This window comes from Vollenhovia emeryi, unplaced genomic scaffold, assembly GCF_000949405.1.
Source record: "Vollenhovia emeryi isolate VEMERY1.0 unplaced genomic scaffold, V.emery_V1.0 DF939243.1, whole genome shotgun sequence".
NCBI lineage: Eukaryota > Metazoa > Arthropoda > Insecta > Hymenoptera > Formicidae > Vollenhovia > Vollenhovia emeryi.
In genome coordinates, this window is record NW_011967123.1 from 38922 (window position 1) to 50360 (window position 11439).

The following is an 11439-nucleotide window of genomic DNA, read 5'->3' on the forward strand; positions in this document are numbered from 1 at the left end:
TGTATTGTAGACCAGCCTTCATTCTCGCGTAAAACCTTGCGCAACTTGCGAGTACTACATTACGAAAGGAATGCGCTACGAACGGAACAAAGAATAGGATCACGTTTTGAGAAATTAAATTAAAAAAGAAGGAAAATGTTTTCCAGAGAGAGAGAGAGAGAGAGAGAGAGACAGAACACACACATGGTGCATAATGTGACAGTGCACGCGACGGAATTTGACGGATCGCCGACAATCCTCCGGCATATATCGCAGAATTATATCGCGTGTGAAAGAGTGAGATTTTAGATCTGGAAAGTCTTTGGTGGTATTAAAAGACCGACGAGTCTCTATCACGGACGAGAATTTATTTGTCTTTCACGTTGAAATACGAACGGATATTAGCTCGTGAAAATTTGAGAGCGATACTAATGGGAATTAATCAACGTATGTGATTAATCAGCCATTCGATAATATTGTATAATCACGGCGCGGGGTAAAACAGCGTGGGTTAATTCCCCGTAACCGCATAGCAAACCGTAAATTGTTAATTCAGGTCATCCCGGATTAGCGAGGCGTTTAATTCTTTCGAAATCGACTTTTTCCCCGGGGTTAACGATCGGCGAGCCGTTAGCTGTATTAAAATACGAGAGATTCTTCCCGCGAAAAGCTCTAAATCGTTATCGCCGCTTTCTCGCCCCGGCCAATTTTTACCCTCCTGCTAATTTTACCCGTCGGTCGCTTAATGCGACTAAATCCACCGAAACCTAAATCGCGCGTTCCTCGTTAAGTTCCATCGGGCAATCCGTTGTTCTTGTTAACGTGGAAATTCTCGCTAATGCTACCGGTTGCAAGAGAGTTAATAGCGTCGGTGCAATAGCGCGCAAAGGGGTTAATAACGGCGACGTGTGGCGAGAGGGAGAAAGAGAGAGCGAGAGAGAGAGCGTGTGTGTGTGAGGGATGGAGAGTATGTACCGAGAGAAGAATTATCGTCGCGGAAAAAAAAGAACGGCGCGAGTACGAAGGGGCGTGCGAGAATATGCGACGCAACGGGCGCGTGTTTCGCCACATGTGTTTCGTATCAGTCGAGCTCGCGAGCGCGACAGACGAGAACCCGCGGTCTGTCAGCGCAGTATACAAAGAACCCGCGCACAGTGGTTCGCAGCCGCGGTGCGACGCATTTCGGAGGGATGCTCGCTTCTTGCGCGATTTACTTGAATTAGTAACGAGCCCGATGATTATTAAACCAGCTGCTCCCGCGAAACTGTACGCTGTCGTCAACCGGAAGCCGCGAATGCGTAAAGGCTTGAATGATTCACACGCACGCTTTCACCATTGCAACAGGCGCGTTTCGGTAATTCCCTTTTTTTTTATTTGAGACACAAATAAAAAATATTTATAGAAAATACGTACACTGACAAAAAAAAATTTTTCATGGATTTACTTAAAATTATTTTTTGTTACTGAAGTAAATATTTATTCTATTTAAATAAAAATATCAAATTTCAAGTAAATGTACGTATTGTATTAAGTAAATTAATTTAAATCATTACATTTTCTACATTCAAATAAAGATTTCATGAAATAGAATACTATTTATTAAATGAGAGATTGTTTTTGTTAAATAAAAAATGCAATTTTCTTCGCGGTGAAAATTACATCTTAGTAAACATTTTATAGAATTAAAATAAAGTTTCTTATATTAAAAATAATCTATTCTTTGATATTTAATAAATACTTAAATTAAAGCAATGCATGTTTTAATTTGTTTATTATTTTTTAAATTTAAGTTAATAAACTATTAAGAACCTAATGAATAATTTTCTTGAGTAAAGTAATATTTTTTGGATTAAGCTTTTTTTATTAGTGTAAAGATATCGAGCGTACAGTCTCTGACAAAATAGACACATATTTTCACACTTATCTTCTCTCTCTCTCTCTCTCTCTCTCCCTCCCTCTGCCTCTCCCTCTCCCTCTCCCTCTCCCCCTCCCTCCCTCCCTATCTTCCTCTCTTTCGGAATTTCTGCAATTCTTCCGTGTGACAATCCTCGTTAACGCTTGCAGCCGATATCTCACGGGCCACACATACTAGAAGTGTTTAGCGACGATACCGTTTTATCATCTCGCATTCGGGGCCTGTTATTTATCGCCGACGGTATCGCCGGCGATATCGCCGACGTCGCTCCGTCGCCCCTTCGCAGCATCGCGGATGGTATCCGCCTTTCGGTGGTATCGAAACTACGTCGTAAAATGCAACGCGCACGGAAAACCGTATTTTTTTTCCTCAAATACTTTTTGAGGGAAATATTTTTTTGGTCGCGCGCGACGCGCGATTGCGCTGAATATTGTCGTTTATTGTTGTCTCCTTTGTTTTATTTTTTATATTTATTTTTTTGCGAAATCGAAAACGCACGATAAGTCCGTCCCATCTGCTTTTTGGCAAGATAATTTTGGATGGATAATTGAGAAAAACTGTTTTGCAGACGATGTCAAAAGTTTGATATTGTCGATCGACACGTAGGTATATCCAAATGCGCAGACTACTGAGACGGAACGCCGGGTGCCATTTTAGGATCAGATCGATCAATTAAAAAGTCCATTACGTAAAAAGAGCGAAGGAAAATTCAAAATACGGAATTAGGCAAAACCTGCACTCGTTAAACCCCGAACTTTTATCTCTAGTCCTGACTTTTATTTACTGCAATTTTCATCTCTCTATTTTTCATTTATTACATTTTCAGTTTTTTAAATTTATTATAGCTTTAATGGACATTTGATTCCGAGGGATTTTAACAACAATGATTGAATGTGAGATTAATTTTCCGCGCGATACTCAAAAGAACCGAAGGAATCCGGGTACGTTTTCGGGGGAATAAAATACTAAACACACAGCCATTTATCGCGCAAAATAAGCGACTTTCTAATATACTGTGATCTACACAAGCCGCTTGCTCTTCCGGAGTAAAGCAAACTTCCTCGCGGAGATAATGTCGGGGGTGCATCGCTTCGGGCCTTCTGTCGTCGCGTGCTATGCGCCGACGATGCGGACTGGTGATGCGATAATTGCTTCATCTCCATCTGCTTACGATGACGATAATTAATTGCGAGTCTTATAAAAATTCTTCCGTCAAATATGCCGTGTGGTAAATTTCCGATAATCTGTAATTATTTATCGTATGTAGCGACGCTAATTAATTATATATCGAGTCGAAGAACGAAATGATTTTCTACTCGAAAACTTATACTCATAAACCGAGTAAATTATGAAGATAATTGATTGGCGGTATCTGTGAATTGTTTAAAAATACAAGTCGCATTTATATTTCAACGCTCATTGTCACAAGCTGTTGAATCGTGTGATAGGAAATTATTGAAGAATGACATCAATAATTTTATCGACTGTTATTGTGCTGTCCTGATTCTGTACACGAGCGTTTGGAATATCACGTTACCTTAGTCCTTTTATGAAACGAGCACTCGTCGAAATATAATTATTAGTTCTATATAAGGTGTTTTATTACGCCGATCCTTGATTACGCGCGTCTGCGCGACGGGATCGCGTCGCCGGGAAGGAGCAGACGCGGTAATTTCGGGCCTCAAGTTTCCTCGGATGTTGTCATCCATTAGGGACACCTGTACGGCGTGTAATCACAATGCGACGTCGCTGTAAATGAAACCAGATGCGGGAGAATATGCATTGCGGATGCACACGCGTGCACAACGTCGCAACGCGGAGCCGTTGTTTCGGAGGATACACCTTGACTCAGTGCTTTTCAACCAGCACCGTATGGGTGTCTCGAATTTTCCGACGATGAGTTCCCTTCGAACTGCGAGAAACAGTCGACCGCTAGTTAGTTACAAATTTAATTAATTAGAGAACCGAGGAAACGAGATATGCTCAATCGAAACAGTTTCATATGCATATTATCAAACGAATAAACGAGAAACGTGCTACTCGCGATTTCACGATCTCGCGAATGCAGTTATTCCGCCATTCTGTAATTTAATAACTAAAATAGCGACGGCCCGTTCGTGCGCATTATAGGGTGCTTGAAATCTCCCTCCCCCCCTCCCCGCGCGATAAGTTTTTTAAGTGCGCGATAGCTGGAGGGAACTTGGAAATACTTTTTAGAGGAAGTCTCTCGTGTTGGACCCACGCGTTCCCCTCGCGAAATAGGCGCGTCAATTAAGTCGACGCGCGCGACCAGCGAGAAATCTCGCGTCGGTCCATTAGCAGCGCGCCCAGCATCCGGCGGTCCAAAGGTGCGCGGATGGACGGAGGCAGTGAATAAGCTCGAATGTCGTCGGCGTTGGCCCCTGACTTGTGCCGACTTTTAATTGCGCACACGCTCGACGCCTCGCGTTCTCTTTCTCGATAAGGGACAATTATCGCCGATAGTCGAAATAACGCCCCCTCGCTCTCTCTCTCTCTCTCTCTCTCGAGTGCAAACGCGGCACCGGGTGTCGCAGGCGAGCGAACGGGGCGGCGAGACAATGGTCCCCCTTGTAGTGTACCGCACCTTGGGGGCCTTTGTGCCGAAAAAAAAACACACGCCTCGTTTAGCCTCGACCCGGCGCACACCGCGGAGCGCAGGAAACGCTGCCTCGCGCCAGTCAGAACGGTATCGCTCCGATTTATGCTTCGCGGAGAATTAACGCAGGCTCTTTGAATTTTTCGACACCTTCTTGAATTTTATCCGCTTTGTGCGCGGCGTTATCAGTCCGCACTGTCTGCACCGTATGCGTTGTTGTTTGCCACGGAAATGAAAATACAAAGACGTCACGGGTTACAACATTAAAAAACGCAGTATAAGTGAACAATATGTACACATGGAGAGAATTCTCTCTTAAAATTTCATCCTGAAATTCACGTAATCGTGGGACGACATGGCATTTTGAGGACCTTTATGAGTTTCTTGAAATTTCACCAAACGTTTACTCAGAGAAATTTCCATCGGATAAACCAATTAAGTAGCGTTTTCGGTGGTTAATTTTTCCAATTAACTTGTTCGATTAAATTATGTATTTATCCGATGAAATGCAGTTATCGATGAAATTTGATCGAAAAGCCGGCCATATTTTTCATCGGATATACAATTTAATCGGACATATCCGTTTGTTATTACGTAGTTGGATTGTCCGATTATATTCAATCGGATATTTTCTCAGTGTTCTACTAGCAAAATGTATACTAAGTATAATTACTAGTGAAATGTATGGTAAAAGCTCTCATAAAAAAATGCCACGTTGTCCCACGATTACATGATGTTCCGGGTGTTTTAAGAAAAAATTCTCTCCGTGTAGCACAAAAGTATAAAACTGCAATAAATGCTGTTTTAATTAAACGAAACATCTGCAAGAAGAAATCTGTAGTGACGCGCGGAACATTATCCTCTTTCTTTTTCGTGGCCCTTCGGATAATCGCGAGTACAAAAAAAGTGCCTTAATATAGGATCAATGATTCATCGAACGTCGAGTAGCGGAACGGTGATCTCGTGAATTTTACCCAGAGACCATGACGAAAGATTGTTCCCCTCGGCTGGACGAGCTGCAAATCGCATTAGAAGATCTCTGGGACGCGACGGATGCAATTATACGAAAGTTCATTTTATTCCTTCGTCTCCGCTGAGGTACGGAATTGGCTTCCTGAGATAATCGGGGTGGAGAAAGAATCGCGGAAAGAGGGAAGCTGCGAGATCCCTCACGAGGACGCAACTCGCTGATGAGAGCGAATCGCCAACCTCTCGATTACGCAATCGGGGATTTAATTGCGAGGGAGGAGACTGCGAAGAGTTACTCTTACTGTTCTCATTCGTCAGCGACACTCGCGATTTATCCGGCGTTCTCACGGGCCATCGTGATATGTAATGTTTAGTTACGTGTTAAAACTTGTGTATCACAGAAATATTGTCTGTCAAATATTTATAAATTTTTATTATGCTTAAATATTATGCAGACATTATAACTTTTTGAAAGTATTACATATAACTCTCTGATACATAATAACTAATTAGAATTTTCATGCTTACAGTGAGAAAAAGATTGATCGGATAAACCAATTAAATAGGTTTTCCGATGGTTAATTTTTTCGTTTACGTTTTCCGATTAAATTATGGATGCAAACGACGTAATTTGATTGAAAAACCAATCACATTTTTCATCGGATGTACAATTTAATTGGATATATCCGTTTGTTATTATGTAATTGGATTATCCGATTATACTTAATCGGAAATTTTTATCAGTGTACGCATGAAATATCAAATGATATATTTTTGTGTTACTTTGACGGTATCATTGTGTCACGCGACACTTTTCACGTTTTCACTTTTTGTACACTGAGAAACATTCCCGATTAAATATAAACGGATAATTCACTTACATAAGAACAAACGGATATATCCAATTAAATTGTATCTCCGATGAAAAATGTGATCGGTTTTTCGATGAAATTTCATCGGTAACTGCATTTTATCGGATAAATTTCATCGGATGTATCCATAATTTAATTGGAAAATGTAATCGGAAAAATTAACCATCGGAAACACTATTTAGTTGATTTGTCCGATGAAAAATTTTCTCAGTGTAGTATAAGTAATGAAATTAATACTTTCGATGTCAAGATCGATAAGGATAGTCGTTTTCTTTTTTCGAAAACGAGTCGAAATGGACATCGGGCCTCTCTAACAGTTGCACAAGTTACCTCGAATTATTATAGAAAAAAAGACACAAGGATGATATGTAATATTTAGCTACATGTTAAAACTTATGTATCACAGAAATATTGTCTGTAAAATATTTATAAATTTTTATTATGCTTAAATATTATGCAGACATTATAACTTTTCGAAGATAATATATATATAACTCTATGATATACAATAACTAACTAGAATTTTCATGCTTACGCGTGAAATATTAAGTGTTATATTTTTGCGTTACTTTGACGTTATAATTGCGTCACGTTTTCGCTTTTTGTAGTATAAGTAATGAAATTAATACTTTCGATGTCAAAGTCGACAAGGATAAAGTTTGGGAAAGCTTTTCAAGGATTTGAAAAGAGACCCGATTAATTTTCGGCGGAAATTAAAGCGGAATGACGTCCCGATTAATTTTATTGCACGATTCGTTGTTCCTTATTTAAGATTTCGTTAAAATCCCCGTGAAGTTGCAGTTACGATCGCAGTTCGGACTTCCGAATTCTCGGAAAACGAGAAACGCGGATTACGTTGATACTTGGTAATAACCGGGGGAGAGTCGAGGAATTTTGCAAATTCCGGAGCGTTCCTCGGGGATGCATCGGAGGCTGGAGCGCGGATCTCGCCAACTACCCAATCATCTAATTCCGCGATGCAATCGCGACGCATGCGCGCGTTTGTCTCTCCCTACTCTCGTCCTCCCTCTTCCTCGTCTGGAAGAGCGCGGCTCCGGAGTGACCAGGCCTCGTTCCGGTTTCGGCTCAGTGTCTCGGCGCGTTTCGTATCGCGTGCGTCCCGTCCGCCGCATCCCTTTTTCGAAAACGATGCAAGAGGAGCAGAGGGCACCGCGGATCTCGGAGGCGACGCTCGTTCGCCGGGAGAACGCGGAATTTTCCCGCGTCACGACACGCTCCGTCTCGCCTCGAGCTTACTGTAAATCCAGTGAGTCGTTTTCTTTTTTCGAAAACGAGTCGAAATGGCGGACATCGGGCCTCTCTAACGGTTGAACAAGTAAGTTGCCTCGAATTATTATAGAAACAAAAATACAAGGATCTATTTGTTTAGAAATTGATCTACATTGATTAATTGTATTTTAAAAAATGAATTGGATGTTCATTTTATTGCATCTAATAGAATAATGTACAGTAATAAAAAGAAAATGGAGATTTTCGTAGAAGACATAATCAATTTTAACGAGGTCTTGTTGTAAAACGAAAGGCCATTGCATTATACAGAAAGTATTACGAACGATTAAAAGTCGTCTTAGACTTCTGCGCTTAAGTGTTAACAACGAATCGGGGGATCTAATTTTCGCAAATTAAGTGCGTAGACAAATATGCATTATCTTTTATTATTACTAATCACACTTAAGCAATTGTTCCGCAACGTATCCAAAGAGCAAGCGTTCATTTCTCCCTCTATTCCTGCGCGGCGAAGATCAGCACGTTCGTAAGGAAGAAATTAGTTGCAAGTTTACTTATACAATGCACGGGCGCGTTGCGTTGTTCTGGTTAATGTAATCCCAGCTATAAATCCAATTTGAGAGATTTACAATGTGGGATCGGCGAGAACCGTCGTTCCTCGGCGATAAGTTATCTATTCTAATGAGAATAATCCCGCGGTGGCTCGCGCGAGGTTTCTCCAAGCAACGACAGCGGGATCACGCGCGCAGCACATCGCGACTCCGCACATACTCGCGCGACCCGCTTCCTCGCCTCCTCTTAACGGCCGTGAAATATTATTATTTATTGCACGTCTTCGCAATGCAGTGACGTCGCCTGTATATGTGGACGCGCCGTCGCGACGGCGGCACCTCACACGAGCAGCCACTCGGTTCACCTTTCACGGCCACCCTCGCTTTTAAATTCGATCACGGTGGTCTTTCAGCGGTCTTAAATCGGCTCGAGCGCGAGGCCAGCAAACGCTCCTGTAAATATGAAACTTCGGCCGGCGTGAATAACGTTCTATGGTAGGCGAAAAGTGCCCAGCCTGCGGCTGAAGTGAATATTTTAAAGGAGATTGTGTCCCACACACGAGCCTGCTCCTTAAATAAAGAAAACGACGTACTTCGAAGGCGACGGCAGCCCCTTACGAAATATATTGTCTGTGCACCTAAGTTTATAAAGGAAACATTTCGCAGAGAAAAATGTGCGTGTTACATTTTTAAAGACGTATTTAATTCAAAATTTGAATTTGACGATAATTATTAAAAAGTTGCAGCGAAATCGTCCCTCGGGAGTTCCCTCTCAAAAGAAGGAACGACAAAACATAGACAAGAAGGAGGATTTTTAAATAATGTAAATAATATATGATGCTAAAGTATAAGAAAAATTCTAAAATAATCTTCCTTGATGCTCAAATCAATACTGCAATCAATTATTAAAATCTAGATGAGACATGAAGATTCAGATTCCATGCTAAAAGATGGGGAGAATTCAAAGTCACTCTCTCACAGAGAAATTAGAAAGTTCCTTCATGATAAATGCATTTTCTATGGCATAAATCTTTGTAAATTCGAATATGTTCCAATGGAAAATCTATGATCTCGGAACTGTTTGACAGATCGATTGTTCCTCGCGGAATTTCCGATCTACGATCGCGGATCGAAAGCACTCTCGCGGGAGAGAAGATAGAAGCGCCCGATAGTTCCGGAAATGTTTCGCGAAACATATTCCCTTGTACCTTTCCTTTTTCTTGCCGGGTCTCTTTGTGGGAGTCAATGGTCCACTCGACGGTGATTCATCGCCGTTCTTTTGTATTACCCGTAGACAGAAAGAGAGATAAGAGGAAACAAAGGAGGAGAGAGAGAGCGAGGTGAGAGAATCGCGTCGACAGGAAGTTACGCGAATTCCCGGTGAAAATTCCGACTTCACGATCCTTCGGCGAGTTTCCCCGAGGAATCGCGAGGATGTCGAGGAAAAGGGAATAGGTAAATAACGACGTGGTCTCGTTGACGGTGGGACTTCGTTGACACTTTGCCGTAGCATAATCGTACAGTGGGTACCTTTGCGGGTCTTTTTGTGATAATTGAATACGGGAGAAATATTTGATATATTTGATATATTGTTACTCAAGAGATCGCAGTTATAAAACAAGTTTTTATTTCCTACACGTTTGCACTATTTAAGGATCCACCCGCTTAATTATCGGATAATGAATTCGAGGTAAACCTAAGATAAACTCGTAATATTCGCAGGTATTTTACGTACGTTTCCAACAAAAATACGTCATTCGTATTCATACAACGTGGCAGGTAATGGTTTTACGGGCAAGGCTTTCGCTTCCACGAAAGCGGCGTCCATATTATCGCCGGGCTTGCATTTCCGTTTCGGTATCGGCGACCGTTTCTTATCGCACGAATTTTCAACCTTGTTTTTCTATGCGCCGGCCGCTGAATGTCGCGTGACAAAGTGGCTCTCTCCTTGTAAATGGAATTTTCTGGAAGAATGTTACTTTTCTGAATGCGGGAAATACCATTGAAATTGTATTCACTGCTGCGGAAAGGCAATATTTCTGCAAATCCAATGTGATATTACATCAACTAGCGCACGAGATACATTACACCTGTATTATAACGTAAACCATTGTTACTTACACATATATAGACAACCGCTATATATGAAAATCACCTGTTTGTTTAATTACCATCGAGTCACATAGCGCGATACAAAGGAGAGTCCCCGATTATGAGACAGGCTCCTAATATGAGATAGCGGGGGGTTTCCGTTAAATCATCTGTTGATTCCATCGTGAATTATTATACAATATTACTCTTAGAATGAAATCTCTGTATAGTGGACAATGTTTGTTAGGTCGTGTAATCGTTGCGAAAAAAAAAGATTTGAGATTGAATTTGAACGTTGAAAACCTACTGTCTCGTATTAGAATCTCACACCCACGTAAAAAATTTCCGAATTCAATGCTTATTACACCTCAATGTATCATAAAATAGGAACGATATAGCGCGAATCATATTTATTATAGAGAAAGAAATATTTTAATCTTAAATGAAAAGTTCTAAAATCTAGAATAAAATGATAGTATGTATTGTCTTCTGTCGAATATCGCGGTGCCAACTTCGTGCGTTGTAAGACGGAGGGAAAATTTATTCCAAACGCAGGAATATACATATAAACTTACATTTGTATAAGTTACTCTTGTCTCGATATAATAAATCCTTTTTAATTCGATAGAGGAGAAGAAGGATTATTGATTTTATTTCGATATCGTCTTATTTTTGTACTAAATGAGGTTGTGAGAAATATAAATGCGTCAAGAATATTTTTTGTCCCGGTAACAGAAATCCTTTCTGAGGGTGCATGACAGAGGACTCTCCTCTATATTATAGCAACACTTAGGCCCACTTTAGACAATTTATAATTTGTGTTGGGTACCTCAGGATATAATTCTATACATGTAGATGTATATTACGCGTTAAAATATATAATACGTCAAAATATACGGCATGTAAAATTGCAAGGAGAATTCTGCTCGGAAATCTAAAGCGAAATATAGACCAAATTTCCGTTGAAAATACAAAATACATAAAGGTAAGGAAAATTTGCGATCATTTTATTAGGCAGTTTTCCTTGTTTTCCCGAGTCGTCGCGACCCACGCAAACATAATAGCGCCATGTTGTAAACGCAACCGTCGTAAACCGCGCGAAGATATCCCATTGTGCAACGCGCGGTGATTGCGTCGTCGCGATATTTGCGGTCGTTGTTACAATTTGTCTCGTTACTTTCGTTTTGTCTCTCTCTT

At 40.9% G+C, this 11439-nt stretch overlaps 1 protein-coding gene across 2 annotated transcripts in view; it reads left to right on the top strand.

The window, feature by feature from the left end:
- LOC105560045 (matrix metalloproteinase-14-like) overlaps positions 1-11439 on the top strand; it is a 134236-nt gene that overhangs the window by 16952 nt on the left and 105845 nt on the right. The window contains exon 1 of one of the 2 annotated variants that reach the window (XM_012008791.1): positions 1065-1333. The exons of the other annotated variant lie outside the window; for it this stretch is intronic. Coding sequence (XP_011864181.1) covers positions 1290-1333 — 44 coding nt within the window. The 5' untranslated portion in view covers positions 1065-1289. Of the gene's footprint in view, positions 1-1064; positions 1334-11439 lie in introns of those variants that run through there. 2 annotated transcript variants of the gene reach the window in all.